We start from the raw sequence: 17,461 nt of genomic DNA, 5'->3' as shown, positions 1-17,461 counted from the left end.
TTGCTACAGAAACACTATTAAGCACTGCATGGTGATTCATTACTATCTGAACTCTGTGCAACTTCATCTTTCTAAATTCAGCTAAAGTATTTATATGAAAACACAGTGAGATGACAGGAATACCTGAAAATGCAAAGTATACTGATTTTTTTTAAATCCAGAATTTGGATCATTTATTTGGGTATCATTTGTGGATCTCCATATAAAATCTGAAGGATGCTTAATTTATTCAGTCCCTGGAAAGGAAATAAATCTTGTACGATGCTTTGACTTTGATTTTAATGTACAGGATATCTGTTTTGTTTTAAAGCGATCATTTTCCATCTGTCTTGGAGTAGTAGGGGTTGCTGTCCTGAGCTTTTTCTCTCCTCCTCCTCTCCCCCATCTCCCAGCAGCTGTCTTAACATAGCAACTAACAGAAAGTCAGAAGGCATGCAACACTAACCCTTACCTCCCCAGGCATCAACAGCTGTAAAGTTGGATTGCACTTTTAAGCATGATTTTATGTAATATGTATTTTGGTCTAATTGCCTCTTAAATGTGGAAAAGATTAGATCAGGCTGGGCTAACTTGACCTGGTATAAACACCAAATGGAAATTTCAATTTAGCTACATCACTAAATTACCCTTTAAATATAATGTACACCATCATTGTACATCAGGGTTCCAAGTCTTCTAAAATTAGTCATTGGTCAATCTATTTGGAATCAATGGAACAGATTAAGTAACTAAATACTAACATGGGAGTATGCTTTCATTAAATTGAGTGAGGGTTACCTCCATATAATGAACAGCCTCAGATTCATATATTTTACATAAACGTACATGGAGAAAAGGCAATAATCCGTCCTTTTTTTCTGTTTCATAGGCTTCTGTGATATGACTTGGATACTCTGAACACACTTTGATAATCTGATTACAAGATTTTCCTGAACAAAGCTTCTTCTCTTAATTCTGTAGTGACCATGGCCGTTCTTAAAGTAAAATTCACCAAAACCAAGCGAGACAAGCTGGCTCAAATCCTATGGATTCTCAACTGGTTTTCTGTGATATCTGGTGCAGTTGTGTTCAGCCTTGGACTCTTCTTAAAGATCGAAATAAGAAAACGCAAGGAAGTGATAGCAAAATGGGATATTAACTCTGTTCCAAATATTTTAATTTCTATTGGAGCCATAGTTTGCATGATCAACTTTTTTGGAGGTAAAATATGTTATGACTGCACGGATGCCAATAAATTTAACCGCTGGAAGCTGATCATGTTCCCTTACATTGTATGCACTCTCTGTTTTACCTTCTGCATTTTTGTGGGTGCTATTATGTGCTATACTATGAGAAATGAATTAGAAGAATCTCTATATCTGGGATTGGGAAATGCTATTAAATTCTATAAAGATACAGACATTCCTGGAAGATGCTTTTTGAAGAGAACTATAGACACTTTGCAGATCAGATTCCAGTGCTGTGGAAACAATGATTTTAGAGATTGGTTTGAAATTCAGTGGGTATCACCTCGTTATCTGGATATGACTTCAGAGGATGTTCTAGAGTAAGTATTAATGTCCTCTCATGAAATGAACTTGAACCTAGGCTTCAGAATGACCAAGGAGACTGTCATGCCCCTGGTGGAGACTGACTCTGAGGGAGAGGAGGAACAGCTGACAGGGAGTGGAAGTGTGGCTCCGGAGGTTGTGGAGGAGGCTGGGGAGGGCAGAAGCCAGCTGAGCTGTCAGAGGAGGACCCAGGCCCATCCCTATCCATCCTAAGGCACACAGGGAGGAGAGGATAAGGGAGAGACATGGTCTACTCAGGAGGAGAGGGCCTTGATCCTCTTCATGGGCTGCAGGTGTGAGAACTGCATAAGAGTTTGGACCTGCATTCTGGCAAACGCTGGAGACAAAGCATGTTTTATTTTGGTTTGAAGTTATCTTGGTTGGCATCTTTCCAACAGACCATGCCTTGTTATCTCCTTGAATTGGGTAAATACTTCTCCTGTTCCGTTGTGGAAATTTCATCATTGTAGTTTGTTTGGTTTTTATTTTCACTTCTATCTGCTCATTAAATTCGGACTTTATGGCTTTCTTTTGAAGACTATTTTTGAGTATGTTTTACCTCCAACTGAGAATTATTGAACAGTGGGGCTAAGTTGGAGGCATTAAAGGACATTTATTTACGTTTTGGATTTTGTTACGTTTGTGTTATACTCTGGGTCATCACAGGGACTGACTAGATCAGCGGTCCACAACTTTTGCGGCTTGGCAGCCCAGCTGGGTTGGGGAGGGCAACCAGGCCGAACGAGCAATGGGCTAACACACGCGCATGTGTTTCAGCCCACTGCTCAAATGGCCCGGTTCCAAATAGGCCACAGCCCAGTAGTGGGCCACAGCCTGGGGTTGGAGACCCCTGAACTAGATGATGGGGAGCCTGAAAGGTATGTGTTTTGCTTGAGAAAAGTTACAGAGAGAAAATCTATACAGTACTGTCAAATAACTAAAGATGTCACCTCAAATACGGAGCAGATTTCTCATTTGTTCAAGAGGGAAAGAACTAGGCCAGTAAGTGAACATGGCAAGAAACCAATTCAGCTTTAACATTAGAAGAAACATCTGAGAGGCCAGGTTTCTGAAACATGGCAAACTGTTCAATAATAGACCTCAGTCCATTCCATACTTCTGAAGTATTGAGTAATCTGTAGATATATCCCACATTGAAAATTCAAAATTGAGCAAAATATTGGATTGCATTATGGATGCAGAACATTCTCACATCAAGAGCTGCTCTCGATTTTTGTACAGTAAGCTGGATAGCAGTGCTCCAAAGACAGGGCCAGGACAATACTAAATTTAATTTGAAGTAAATAAATATATTTTGTATGATTACCTACCATGTATTTAACAGTTTACCCTTTCTATCATATTAAAAATGAAAATTCAATAACTTAGGAAGGGCCCTGCAGATTACCTACATGTAAAAATGAATCCTGCAGATTTATCTATAAGCCAGCTCTGGTGGCCTAGAGGTGGAGTTCTTGCATCACAATCAGGAGGCTGTGAGTTTGATCCTAGGTAAAGGCTAATATTTGGAATAGACTCTTCTGCTCAAGTAGGATGTTGGGCTAGATGGCCTCCAAAGTCCCTTCAACTCTTTGGGATCCATATACATTTGGGTAGCCTAATTCTGGGCACATAATTCTCTTAACTAAATTAGATGATCTCTAGAATGTCTTCCAAATCAGAATAAAAGTGGAATGATAAAAGCTGTCTTTTCAAATTATCACATTTAATAATTTAGCAATTAATTTTAGCATAAAAGTATTTTTTCCTTCAAAGTTCTATAACAAAGTAAAACCTACAACTTTAAGCAGCCTGTTCTGGAAATAGTTGACAATTAGCTGTTTTGGGAGGTTCCAATGGGAGAGGTCAAGTGGTGAGGTTTTTAAAAAAGATTTTGTTTTTTAAAAAGTACATTCAGCCGAGTTTAGGAATTGCACTGCAGTTGTAATCTATTGAGGTTTCTGAGTGTTTCCCAATTGAAAATGGCAGGAAAATGTGCTGCCAGTTTTCAGCAATTGTACTCCTCTATACATGCTGTTTTATGATACTAATTAGGAATATATGCCCAAGGGGAAGAGTGAGCCTTTGTCCTAAACAGAACATAGGTATTACCTGACAGCATCTCTTGAGATCTGCTAGGAGGCAATCCACCTGATTTCAGATCTACCTCTCTTTATCAATTGATTCTTTCTTCCTGAATGTTGTTTGCATTTGATTCCTCTGCCACATCAGGATAAAAATCTTTCCTGCTTTGCCAACCATCACTTTGGGCAAAATTATAACCATCGGGTAAATACTTGAGTTCAAGTCCACCATCAAAGGATGGCATCTCTAGAAAACAGAACATGCCTTTATGCATTTCTGCAGGGAAGGTTGATTTGGATTACTTAGTGAACTCATACAAAATCTAAGTGGTTAATTCAGGGAACGCTAGAGAGCAACCAGAACTTTTCCTTCCAACAAAATGCAGTGAACCACTAAATTTTAATCCTCGTGTTTGAATTACTAGCCTTTCTTACACATCTCTCTTCCCCACCCCATCTTATTCCAGCCGCCTAAAAAGTAATATTGATGGGAAATTCTTGGTGGATGGAGTCCCCTTCAGTTGTTGCAATCCTAACTCACCCCGGCCCTGTATCCAGTACCAGCTCACAAACAACACTGCTCACTACAGTTATGATTTTATGACAGAAGAACTTAATATCTGGATGAAAGGATGCAGGGAAGCCCTTCTGGATTATTACACTGACATCATGAGATCCATCGGCATCACCACATTTGTCATTTGGATGTTTGAGGTAAAACTGCATTTACTGAAGTGTTCCTTTCATAAAGGTACAAAAGATGGAACAGCTTACTATGGAGTGAATGATTGGTGAATATGATATACCACTAAAAATATTGCTGAATGCATGCAATCTTCTCAAGAGTACCGATAATTTGCAATTAAAAGAAAAATAAAATTAAAGCAGGAACCCTTTCCCCCTCTCCCATCCTACTAAAGATATTGTTTGAATCCTGCTTTCCATACGAATGTATATGTTTATGATACAGAGACTCCAGTCAAGCTCTAAATTAAATTATTGGAAAAGCAAACTGGCATCTGGGAAGAAAGCTTACATATCAGGTCTGTTCCAAGCATCAGAAATGGTATGGAACAGTTTTTATTATGTGCTATGAAATCCAAATAACAAAATTATTATTCATTGGAACCTAATGATCTGACCAAGTGGGAAAAAAAAAAGATAGTTTGGATGAAAATATTCTATTTATAGTAGCTTCTCAAGGATATTTGGAACTCTTCTCTGAACTGCTAATCTGAAAAAATTAGAAAACAGAATAAAATAGAATTAGGAGCATGTTTCTGCCTTTTTATAGTTTCCATCATCAATTATTCCATACAGTTTAAAGGAAAAATTGCAGGCTGTGATTAATAAATGTTTTTAGACCCAATACAACCAAAACTAAGTGATTCCAATAGAAGAGATGTATATGTACCGTGTTTCTCATATAATAAGACCGGGTCTTATTGTTTTTTGAGCCCCGAAAAAATGGCTAGGCTGTCTTTTTGGGGGTGACTTAATTCCCCCCTTGCATCTTTGGGCGGGTGGGCGGGCAGCGATGGCTTGGATGTTGACCTCGGCGTTGGTGGGGCACTTCATATTGGGGTCAACGCAGGCAGCACCATATCCGGGTGTGCAACAAAAGTACTTCCTAATGGCAAGCCCCCACCATTCCCCCCATTTCGCATGTTTTAATATAGGCCTTAATTTGGGGGAGGGGCTTAATTTCATTTCGTGCCTATAAAACATGCTGGGACTTCCTATTGGGGGAGGCCATATTGTTGGAGAAACAGGGTATGTACCTCAGGGTTAAACTGTGAAGCCTTGGTTCTCTTAAAAGCTCGACATTGATTCCCTTTTCAGCCTTTTCTCACAGCAGGTAATTAAGGTGAGGTAATCTTGAGTTTCTCACTCACTCCTCCCTTCCAGGGCCAAGCTAATGTTTATGTACAAGGTCAATCCTGGCAGCACCACTGCTAATGTGATTTAAAGGGTGCACTATGAACGTCTTAAATGGCCTCTAGAGCATATATTCAGTAAATATTATTTAGCGACACTGGGAGGCTGTAGCCAAAAGTGTTAAGAATTACAGTATTTCTCAGATTAAACAACAACCCATCAGTGAAATGGTTTTGTGTACAGAAAGAACAAGAGAGTGCCTAAGCAGAATGAATCAGGAAGAAAGAATGGTATGTTACATCTCTCAATACCATTAAGGTTGGTGAAAGATGGATTCAGAAGGAAAGGGTTAGCCCGAATCCTTCTGGTTAAAAGATAGGACTTAAGACTCTTCATGTTTTCATGTGGAGAAAAACCTCCCCTTCAATCTTTAGGTTTGCCTTCTAGAAACAGTGAGGCTTTTTTCATGTTACATTCATACAATTTTTAAAAACCAAATCTTTAAAAATCAAGTGTCTCAATTTAAGTGCCAGCTAAAGCTTTTCACATCAAATAAATTAACTGATCCAAAATCAAAGGAGAAATTTAAAAAATTCAAGCACATGGTGGTCATCCCTACCAAACTCTTAAATTCTGTGTTGTGGTGCACTATAATTAGTGGAATCGCAACTCTCTAATTTTCCGCTCATTTGAATTATTTTTTCTTCAGCTACTGGTCCTCCTTGGAGTTCGTTATCTTCAAACATCAATGAGGAACCTTCTTCTACAGGCGGATCCACTCTGTGATTCTGATGGCTGGTTATTTGAAAACAGTTTTGTGGAAACTGCCATGTGGAATATCAACCAAATTAAACATCGTGGCAAAGGGAACCAAATATCCAGCGTTTTGGATAATTCTAATATGAATGTTTGCACTGCAAACCACAATTCAGAAAACGCTCCTCCCAAATATATCCCTGCAGCTTAATTGAATGTAATACTAAAGACTTGGCAACTGCAAGGCTGCCAACCTAGCAAAGCAGAAAGAGGCAGTCAGTTTGTATGTTGTGCTATGCCCTCGCTGTGTCATACATCAGTTTGCTTGCTTGCTTTTGTTCCTCCCCACCTTAGAAATTCATTTTGACTCTCAATCCTTAAAGAGATGGTGTTGGACCAGGGGTGGGATTCAATGTTTTTAACAACTGGTTCTGTGGGTGTGCCTTAGTTGGTGGGCGTGGCTTGGTGGTAATGTGACTGGCTGGGCATAGCCAACTCCACATCACTCACATCGAGGCACGCATCTCCTTGTCTGGCCTCTCGTGACTGTGGGGATGCTGCAATAATCGTAAGTGTGAAAAATGGTTATAAGTCACTTTTTTCAGTGCCATTGTAACTTTGAGTGGTCACTCCACACAAGCAAAGTATCAGCAAAGGAGGGGAAAAAAACCCCAGAGAAGTTCCAGAGACAGGAAGTCTAAGCCTGCCAAAAATGTAAAAAGGGTTAACGGAGAGGCAGTTTCTGTAAGCAACTCCAGAATGTTTCCTTCCTGCCTTCCCTACAGGATTAGGCCAGTAATTTCTTCTAACAACCGGTTCTCTGAACTGCTTAGAATGTTAACAACCGGTTAAAGTGAATAGGTGCAAACCTGTAGAATCCCACCCGTGTTGGACCAATAACACAATAAAAAGAGTACAAAGCAGCACTTGGCACTCTGGAAATAATCTTAACAGTGAAGGGAATGGTGATTGTTGAGGTGGTTGCCACTCTTGAAAGACCATCATTATTAGAGAGGTCTAACCAAAACAATTTTGAGCACAGTGTTTGAAATAACGTCTATAAACATGGTAACTCTTCTTATGTAAATTTTAAGTATAAGTGAATATCTGGGATATCAAGTATAAAGAATAACATCAGATGAATTACTATGAGCATCTAATCCAGGGGTGGGAAGAAGGAAATCTATAACTCATTGCCAATTTCTCTTTGGCCATCTGTTGCCTAAAGTTGTGGGAAATTTGTAAATATAGCTGATTCATTTGAACATTTTGTTTAAGAAGAATATATTCAGAATCAAGTAACTATACTTAGTAAGAAATTTACCTAAGTACTCTTTGTAAAATTAAAGTATTTATCCTTAGAACGTTAGTTGTGTTAATTGGCTTGAGTTATATATGGGATAAAAGTTGGGATAAAAATATTAAAACAAAAACAAACTAAACCCTGATGGTAATTAAAAAGGCATGTAGTTCAGCCCTACTCTTAGCTTTCCACTAAAGGGGTCATCAGGCCCAGAGATTTATTTTTTAGAGAGACAAAAACATTCAAATTGCAATTCTTGTTCCAATTATTAAATCAAAAGTCACTGATGACATTAGCAAGGCAAGTATAAAAATGCAGCAGCATCTGTTCTGGTAACAGAAATAATTTAATGAAGATTTCTAGTATTATTTTCTGTATATATGGGATGCAATTGTAAGAATAATACTTTTTAATCTTGTTATGCATGGAAATTATCCATTACACTCAAGGGCATGGAAATTATCCATTACACTCAAAGTTATTGAAAAATGAAAAAAAGTAATTATGAATTAAAATCCCTGAACCAAGAGGATCACTTGGCCATTGAAAACCTAGCTTTCAGCACATGCAAAATCCAGCATCTGATTTACATGCGTTGATTTGCCTCACTTAGTGTTTTTTTCCAATATTTCACAGCCCCATGTGTGAACCGCACTGAAAATACTGTCATCTGAACCACGTCTCTGTTGTGTTCTGTCAGGCCTTGGGAAATAAGTCTGATTGAGCGTGAGAAATGAGTATGAATTTACTGGATAAATTTTTAAAATCTGGGTTGCTTTTTGTAACATGGGATTCTTATAGTCATAGTAGTTAATGGGTCATAACAAGCTCTGAGGCAGAGAAGAGATATTATAACTGAGGCCTTGATGTGTTCTCTGCATTTTCTTTGCTTTTTTCTTTAAGGGGCAGTTTCTCTTCCATCCTGCAAGTTCCTACAGAACAGGCATACTTCATGTCCCATCCAAAATGCGCCAGCCAGAGTCCATATGGAGTTAGGTGGCCTTATAGAGATATTCCTTTTTCTTTTACTATTCCTTAAATTCCTATGAACTAATTTAATGTTTTTATTACTTAGATTATTAGCCAGAAAGTCGACAGTGGGTATCTTTTTATCTGGCAGTGAGAAAAATCTGAGTTTGCATTACAGGCACAAACAGAAAAAAACCCTCTCCTTTTATTTTTTATTATATTTTTAAAAGAAGAAAGTAGGTAATGTTTAAATTTACATTACAATATAACATTTGGTACATATATTAAGGATTCCTTTTAGCATGGATTTTGTTTTGTGAATTATTTTATGAATAACCTTACTATTTTACAAATATAATGATTTGAAATGTTATGTTTGTTGTATACAGTATAAAAATGTTATTAGACTATGTGTGGTAGATATGAGGTTATGAGGGTACCTTCTGAATAATGTATTCATTATTTTTGTTCAATTATAATGTATAATATAGATTTTCAATCCCTCTTAAGAACTAATTTAGTCTGAAATTTGTTGGGCCATACAAATAAAGACTACTTGCAATAAGAAATGGATTTTTTTTTCATTCTTGTTTTCCTGCGGTGCAGTTCCTTCCCATTTTGGGATAGACCAAGAACAAAGCATTTAATTTTTGATATAAGTTGAAGCTAACTGGAAGAGCTCAGAATTAACACATTAACCTGCACTAACACATTCTCATTCTGAAAGGGTTCACAATAAACATTAACTTCCTTTCCATTACTTTGCCATTATACTTTGTGTAGTGCTTCACCCTCAGGTTGTTATAATGCTGCTCCCAATGATAAGCCAGGGACAAAGCCAGTTACAGATTACACTTATTTTGAGAGCTGCTATACTAAGAGAAAACAGAAGCAACTAATGTGATAAGAGGAGATTAAATCACTTTGTTCTTATATCCAGATGCACTGAAACTATGTGTGTGTTTAGAACTGCTGCTGCAAAAGAATGAAAATACTGTTGACTGTTTTTAATTTGGTTAAGTGGACAAGGTCAGCTTACTGATGATCCAGACAGTTCTGCTTTTGATCTTTCAGCATTCATATTTGGGAAGTTGTGTGCATGCATCGTTTTTTTCTAACCAAATTCAAGCCCACAAGTTTCAGTAAGCAGATGTGGGTTAGTTATTTTCCTTAAACTAAGATTCTTCATATTCTTTGTGTGATGTTTTACAAGTGAGGTGTTGGCAATTTAGTCTCAAAGAAGTTGAAACTCAGAGCAGGTGCCAATTAAATCCCAAAAAGACGTGATTAGTTTCCTGGCTTCGAGCAATTTCTTCTATGATGCAGTGTTGTCGCCACAACAAATGGAGCTTCCGGTATCGTTCATGAGACAGGTGCAGAGGATTGCCTCTTCTTCAAAGAGAAATAAAAATACAATTATTGAGGTTTAAAAAATAATATTTAGCAGCATTTTATTTTATCTGCTCAGATATATCTCCCATCATGAAAGGAATATAGATGTGGAAGGGACCATTCAGGCCAACTAATTCAACCAGTTAAAAATCTCTGACAGAGGGCTGTTTATCAGTCCCTTTTGGCCCAGGAAAAACCCATCAACTTGCTGGATAATTGGTTCCACTGCTAGTTAATTCACAGAAAAATATTTGGGAGCAGCAGCGTCAAGCACAAGTCTAACCTCAAATTTTCACTAGCAAAAAAGTTTCTACTGCTCAGCAAATTAAGTGACATGTTACCGGCACTTTTAGGACACAGTAAGAATTAATCTAAATAAAAATATGAAGAAAAAAACTAGCATCCAATGGAGATACAGCTTCTTACAAAATAAAAAGAAAACAGCAACTTACATCAGATTTGGATCGGTTTCTCCATATTCATCTAGATAAGGTGTAGGATAGAAAGAACCTCTATTTTTGCCACCGATCAGCAGAACCCTGCAGTCTCTGATTCTTAAGGAGAAAATAGGAAAAAAATTGTTGAAAAAAAATCTGAAAACTAACCAAAATTTCCTGGCAGGCTTAGTACAAAATATTAAGAATGTGCAAACAAGGATAGCATCTAAAGAAAGTCTGCGGAAAATTTTCCAACTTATTTTTCTCTGCCAGCTAGCATCGCCACCTGTTCCACTATTCCCAAGGATCACAGTTTTGTTAAGACATTGGTAATCCCCCCACCCGCAGATAAACACTAGTATCTTCTCTGAATACTATAAAGCAGTGTTTCTCAACCTTAGCAACTTTCAAATGTCTGGACTTCAACTCCCAGAATTCCCCAGCCAGCTTGGGAATATCAGAAAGTTGCTAAGGTTGAGAAACATTGCTCTAAGGTTCCTTCTAACTGAAGACACAATCCAATTTCAGGAATCATTCCGGTCTTTGTTAACTGTACTACAATCCATCCAAACTGGCCGCTTATCCCTCCACGAATAAAAAAAAAAGCAGAACAATTATTTTTACCCACTTCCTTCCTTGAGGCTGGGTGCTATTCTCCAATAGATCTGGCCTGCACAATATTGGGAATCCATTGCCATGCCCCAATTACTTTAGATTAGCTTTATTTTCCAGCTGTCACTTACTTGAGAAAAATGCAAACTCCAGCACCACAGGAAATTGCATGTGAATTGCAAGCCCCCAGCTCTTCTCCATTTACTAGCATCTGACAGCAGGTGTTTTGAGAACACAACATAGCCCCACAAAACAAACATAGGACAGGATGTTTGGTTTCATCATCAGAAGATCGAGGGCACCTGGAAAGGTAAAGTTAATTAGACAAAGAGATTTGGAACCAAAGTGGCTACTTTGAAAGGTGCTCTTATATAGTGCAAATCACCAATAAACACCAATTCATTGCTAATATTTGTACAATGAGACAATTAGAAAGTAGATAATAAAATGTATTTTTTGGCATTGTTATATTTCACTGCAAATAGAAATCACCTACAATGGAGAATGAAACTAGCTAGTTTGAAACAGTTTTGTATTAATACAGCCTTATATCTAAGACACTTGGGAGAGTTTTAGAAGTGTGAAATTGCTGTTTGCTTTAATATTCAAATGTTAGAGTGTTCACAAAGAAATCTGGAACTGGCAGATTAGAATCTGAAGATTCAATCTAAAACTGGATTGAAAATTTAGCTTATCATATGTTGATTTGTTTCCTGTTATGTCTGATTCACAGATATAAAAACAAAGCAAAACCCCAAATCTCTCCTTGATTTGGAGAGACATTTGCACATCTAGGTAGTGATACCTCTATCTCAAGACAGCTAAAAGACCAAGGTAGAAATGCGCTTCTGCCATTTATAAAGCTGAAACTTGTCAAAATAGGAAGAAAATGCTGGTCATAAATTGTGCATTGACTCTAAACTCAAACTATGGTGCAGAATTTTTCATGCAAGGCACGGATGTCAACTTTGATTGTAGCACATGATGTATCACAATGCTTTTTCCCTTTGTGGAGCAGGGGTGGGCGTAGCCTGCGCATGATGCCCATGGGCCACCAGTTTAACAATCCTGATATAAAGCATAATCTGTGATTTGACATTATGACTGGACATAGTCATAATTTTGAATTAAAAATCAGTTGAAGCCTTAAGAAATGGTCTTTTCAATCTATAAAATATGATTTAAATTGGATAGCAGTAATAACAACTAAATAACAGATATAGTAGTGAGCTGGCTGGCTTTGGGGCTAAGCCACCCCGTAGAGGTGGTGAAGACGGGGGAGACCCAGCAGGGTCAAGGGGAGCTGCACCTCTCCTCCTCAGCTGGCTAAACTCCCTTTCCCGAAGGCGGTAAGAGCGGCGGTCAGAAATGGCCGCCTCAAAGAAGCACTCAGCCGGAAAAGAAAGTGCAGGAGGAAGTTAAGAAGTGAAAGTTTTTGGCTGACCGGGACAAAAAGTAACAACTAAGGTACCCTGGAATTTAAAATTTGCAAAAGATACATCGCTCCCAAAGAAGAATCAGAAGCAGTGAACGAAAGTGAAAAGGGAAAGTTTTTCTTCTTCTTCACTCTCCTTCCTCACGCTGACAACGAGAAGATCTGAATAAAGAAATTGGAAAAATCCGCTTTGGCACCAACAGGTAATTAAACTGGAAATATAATTAAATGCCAAAGGGACAATAAAGATTTCTGAATACTAAAAAATCCTTTTTTTGCTATAAGTGGGAAAGGAGAGGAAAAGAATAAGGGCAGGACTTGGAAGGAGGAGACTGCTTGGAATTCAAAAGAATTTAAAGTTAAATCTTAACAAGACTTCTAAAGGATACATTTTAACTGGAACTTTGCAACTAAATAGTAACCCCAAGAAGAGAAAGTGAAAAAAGAAGAAAGTGTTAAAAGAAACAGCTTGTGTGTATTTGGATTGTTTGGTGACTTTGGGACTTTTGGAAATCATATTTGAATGACTAAAAACAATTGGGTGGTTGTTTAAAAAAAACCACTCTACAATGGCATCACCTCTGGATGAACTGAATGAACTGGATGAACTGAAAATCGAATTTAAAAAATATAAAGAAGAGGAACAAGAAGGGAAGGGCTCCTTTGGTTCCATTTTTATATTCTTAGAAATGGCGATTGGTGTCTACAAGAAACAACAAGAAAAGACTGCGCAACAAGAAGATTGGGACAAAGAAGAAGCCATTTTTAATGAACAAGTAATTCTATCTGGGGAAGAAAAGGGAAAGCGGGGAAAGAGAATGGAGAATCTAAGACCTAAAAAAACAGCCAAAAAAGGGAAAAATAATGTGAAAAGGGGATATAATGTTGGAAAGCAACAGAAAAGGGGAATACAGAAGAGGGAAATGGAGGTGGAGAGACAGGGGGTAAAAAGGGGAGAGAGAAGAAAGGGAAGAAGGAAGGGAAGAGAAGTTACAAAGGTCTGGAGCAAGATGTAAAGAAACAGGATTTATTCAGAGATAATGGGTGAAAATTTAACTGAAAAAGGGATTCTGTAAAGGTACATAAGATTGTATTGTTATATTTGTAATAGAAATAATGTTAGAAAATTGGAAACAACATATGATAAAAACGTGGAATAAAATAGTGTAATTTAGTGAAACTTTTGTGAACAAAATAAACGAAATGAAATAAATGAGAGAATGGAACTAGGAAGGAATGGGAACATTTTAACTACTCAATGTTTTATAAAATATAAGTGAAGTGGGAGGGAAGTAATTATGGAAAGTTTATAAGTGTTTCCATAGAAGTATGATACTTATTTGAAAAGTAATGTGTAAAATGTTCAAGATTTAAATGAATATTAATATAAATGATAGAATTGAATTGGTATGGATTGTTGTTTTAATTATGTTATATATTTATAATTTTTTCTTTTTTTAAAATACATTGCGTAGTTTTAGAATGTACCAAGCAGAATCCGAACGGAAGTTATGTATTATATTAAGTGTTACAATTTCAGGGGAAAGATATAAAGGCGTCATATTCCAATCAGTGATCACAGGAGAAATTTTGCTTAATGAGAAAAGATAATGAGACAGCTGAAACAGGACAGACAAAGAATACAAGTATGATGATTTGAATTGAGATGAAATAAATAAAATAAAATTAAGAAAGTTGAAAGAGGGGAGAAGTTATCTAGAAAATGTAGAATGGTAATAAGATATGGAATGGAATATAAAAATGAGCATGAATTTGAATTTGTGTCTGCATGAAGAGATGTAACCCGGGATCAGGCTGCTTTCAAAAAAGATGTGTTATGTTTTTATGTTCTATGTTTTGTTTATGTTTGTTTTTAAAAAATCAATAAAATTTTCAAAAAAAGAAAAGAAATAAAAAGTGTTTCTAGTCAGCAGATTTCTCACCGAAATTGAGATCCTTGGTTCAAAAGGCAGCTGTAGTCTTCTGGAAGCTCTATCAATTTATTTCTTTCCCTTGGATATCTAGTTGTTCAAACAAAAATAATTACTCTAAGCCAGGATTCAAAGAGGTATCAAAACATCACCTGCTAGAGCAGTGTTTTTCAACCTTTACAACTTGAAGATGTGTGGGCTTCAACTCCCAGAATTCCCCAGCCAGTATGAAATCCACAGATCTTCAAAGTGCCAAGATTGAGAAACACTGTGTAAAAGTTGAGCCAGAAAAATGAAACTTACCTTATTGCAAAACTTTTTCCTTCCAAGAAGCAAAGCACAGCAGGATCAGTGCACCATCTGTTTGAAAAACTTTCTATCAGTCTTGTCAGTGGCAAAAACAAGGGGAAAGAAATGTTCAGGCCCCTGAGCTTAATTTCCTATTCAGGTGGGAATCTATTAAACCATCCCAAAAGATGGCTGCCCAGCTGTTCCTTGAACAAATCCAGCAAAAGGGAACTTAGCATGTCTCTTGATCACTGGTTCAATATTGAATTGCTCCATCCAATTGAAAAGCTTTTCCTAACACTCAGCTGGAATCTGTCTTATTTTACATAACAAAATTATTCTGCAGACTGCACTTTGGGGCCACAAGGACAAGGTTTTAGTCTTAATCAGTGTGACAGCCACACCGAAGTAATTGAAATTGCTATCATTTCTCTCCTCAGTATCTTTTATCAAGGTAAGCCTATCCACTTCTCTCAAGCTCTTCTCTTAAGCATCTGATCAACCTCACAGCTTTTCTTTGTATTTGCCACAATTTTTCAGAATCTCTTTAAAAATATCTTGCTCAGAACTGAACCACTCAATATAGAATGGAATTACTGCTTTTTACTGACATAGCCAAAAGTGCATTTGCTTTTAACAGGCATACTACATTGCTGAATCTCTAGATAGCTACACAAGAACCTTGACAAACACATTTCAAGCACTTATATTTGAACAGGTAAGTGCACGAATCACAAGATGCTGAGGAAACCTGGGAGCAGAGAGCCCTAGCACACAGCAGATCAGGCCTTTCCATTATTAGTTCTTGAAATCAGCTACCGCATGCAACATCCCTCTAATCTTTTTGTTCTTACGTCTCACCTTGGAATTAATTCAAGCTGTTTTCATTCCTGCCTCCAAGAGAAATTCCTATGCTTACAGCAAGGCTGAGGATTGGCTCTTCCTAGTCATCATTTTGCACTTTTATATATGCTAACTTTTTCTAAACAAATGCGTCAGTGTGAACAGCTGAGTAAACTATCTTTCCCAAAAGGATCCCAACAGCAACCTGAAAGTGCTTTCCTAAGTCTAGGTTAGAGAGCCTTCCTCAAATCCAAATCACAGATAAGCAATTATTATGCATAAAGTTATTTAAATTGTTTTATATTTAATTATTATTAAATATGATTAAATAAATACTCAACTTTTTAATCTACTTATATTTAGGTCATGGCTGTTCTCTACTGGCAGACTGCTCCCTAACACATATACATAGTCTAAGTTAGCATAATATACTAGACATGACTAAAATGAGTAGTGTATGGTTCACCGGACTGTGGGATCCCATATATTATCTTAGCATATTGTGTATCTGTTAATAATATAGCTTATTTGTTTGGCTATAGCATATTAGCTGTTGTTTTGCATCAATATAGAATACCTTTGAAGTAAGGGCTCCACAATATTCCAATATTCTTGGAAAAGCATGAATAGATTGGTAGGTAGAGACAGATAATCACAAAGTGCCTTGAACTGATCTTCCTCTGAATCTGTTAAAATAATAATTTTAGATATTAAATATAATAATTAGATATTAATTGCACCAACTAGGATAAAAGCTTTCTCTATTCAAAAACTGCAGTCTATGCAGCCCATCAATTGAATCAGTATAAAAAATATTGTAAATAACCAGAATGAGACAATAGTCTGCACATAAGGAATTCATGAAGGTTCTTGTTCTTACAGAGGAGCAGAGCTGCTGGTTTATTTTCTTGGTGACTGTAACTGTAATAATTCAAGCTGTAACAGCTTTCTTACACTGGGGAAAAAACAAGAGACTTCTTATATAACAACCAATTGCCATGCTGATCATTTCTGTAAAGGCTGTGAATGCACAGAGCATTGAGCTTCTATAATTTAATGTGTCGTCTTTTGGGGCAAAATTTAAAAAAAACAACCTTAATAATCAGCATTACATTGCCCCCTTTTTATATTCATGATAATTGCAGTTACCAGAAAACAGCAAAGAACAATATTTTAAGAAGAGGGTTTTCAATGGAGAGTACTGCTTGAAATTGAAAATGGGATGGATGTGAATTGACATTTAAAATTTACCCATATTTAATAGCACATTTTGTTTCCAGAACAATTTGAACAATTTGGCTCCACCTCAGAATTAACGAGGCAGCCTACTCAGGTACTTACTGGATGAAAGTTCTTCAGGTGGAGGTACTGCCAGCAGATAATGGAAGAATAAGGCAGCGCACCGGAGGTAGGGGGTGATGCCTTTCTTTATGCAATCCCACAAATACCAACCTGGAACTTGCAAGCTGTAACAACTATAACATTTCAAATGCATGGATTTAGTATTTTCAAAATCTTGAAATTGGATTAATATCCTAACTGATTAAAAATAAAAGACCATAGTGGAAAAATATGCATTTAAAAAAACCTCTCACCAAAGCAGCGATGCTATTTTTTTTGAAAAGTATTCCTTCATCTGCTATGCATCCAAAAAATTTATTTTTTTTCGCATCAAGCAATATATACTTGAGAACATTTACAGAAAAGTGGAAAAAAATAATTAATCTCACTCTAGAAGTGCCCAGTTATATTCAAAAAATGTACAACCAGTTAGTGTTATTAAAAGGGCTGCTAAGCAGATTGCTATAAAGGCGTTTTTTACGCTTTGCCTTCCTTTTTCTGTTTATCACCTTTTCTCCCTTTCATGCTCTTAACTACTGCCCAAAAAGGTGTTGCTCTGTGAAAAGTAATGTTATTTATTTTGTTAAATTGTTTAGATAAACCTTCTTAGAGAGAGATAACTATGCTTGCAAAGCAATAAAC

General features: G+C 36.9%; 2 protein-coding genes across 2 annotated transcripts in view; one reads left to right on the top strand and one right to left on the bottom strand.

Moving 5' to 3' along the window:
* The first annotated feature begins 872 nt into the window (after positions 1 to 872).
* LOC113414267 (photoreceptor outer segment membrane glycoprotein 2-like) lies at positions 873 to 6,506 on the top strand. Its single transcript, XM_026671054.2, has 3 exons — positions 873 to 1,546; positions 4,102 to 4,348; positions 6,222 to 6,506. The coding sequence occupies exons 1-3, from the start codon at positions 966 to 968 to the stop codon at positions 6,477 to 6,479; spliced, it is 1,086 nt and encodes a 361-aa protein (XP_026526839.1). The 5' UTR covers positions 873 to 965; the 3' UTR covers positions 6,480 to 6,506.
* A 2,226-nt stretch (positions 6,507 to 8,732) lies between these two features.
* The window catches only part of UBR1 (ubiquitin protein ligase E3 component n-recognin 1), a 68,815-nt gene continuing 60,086 nt past the window's right edge, over positions 8,733 to 17,461 (bottom strand). Inside the window, exons 41-47 of the mRNA XM_087951656.1 lie at positions 16,820 to 16,953; positions 16,056 to 16,164; positions 14,651 to 14,707; positions 14,360 to 14,437; positions 11,113 to 11,283; positions 10,385 to 10,486; positions 8,733 to 9,932 (exon numbers count right to left, since the gene is read on the bottom strand). Of these exons, the coding sequence (XP_087807782.1) occupies positions 9,791 to 9,932; positions 10,385 to 10,486; positions 11,113 to 11,283; positions 14,360 to 14,437; positions 14,651 to 14,707; positions 16,056 to 16,164; positions 16,820 to 16,953 (793 nt within the window). The 3' untranslated portion in view covers positions 8,733 to 9,790. The remainder of the gene's footprint in view (positions 9,933 to 10,384; positions 10,487 to 11,112; positions 11,284 to 14,359; positions 14,438 to 14,650; positions 14,708 to 16,055; positions 16,165 to 16,819; positions 16,954 to 17,461) is intronic.

This window comes from Notechis scutatus, chromosome 1, assembly GCF_049901735.1.
Source record: "Notechis scutatus isolate UNSWTSFEM ecotype Mainland chromosome 1, rNotScu1.2, whole genome shotgun sequence".
Lineage (NCBI taxonomy): Eukaryota > Metazoa > Chordata > Lepidosauria > Squamata > Elapidae > Notechis > Notechis scutatus.
This window is presented reverse-complemented; position numbering and strand designations above follow the sequence as displayed.

What these genes read in the sequence shown, in the direction of transcription:
- LOC113414267 (XM_026671054.2), top strand. Translation starts at nt 966, where the DNA reads ATGGCCGTTCTTAAAGTAAAATTCACCAAAACCAAGCGAGACAAGCTG. An exon ending in ACTTCAGAGGATGTTCTAGA is followed by an intron (nt 1,547 to 4,101) that starts GTAAGTATTAAT and finishes ATCTTATTCCAG; the next exon opens with CCGCCTAAAAAGTAATATTG. An exon ending in TTGTCATTTGGATGTTTGAG is followed by an intron (nt 4,349 to 6,221) that starts GTAAAACTGCAT and finishes TTTTTTCTTCAG; the next exon opens with CTACTGGTCCTCCTTGGAGT.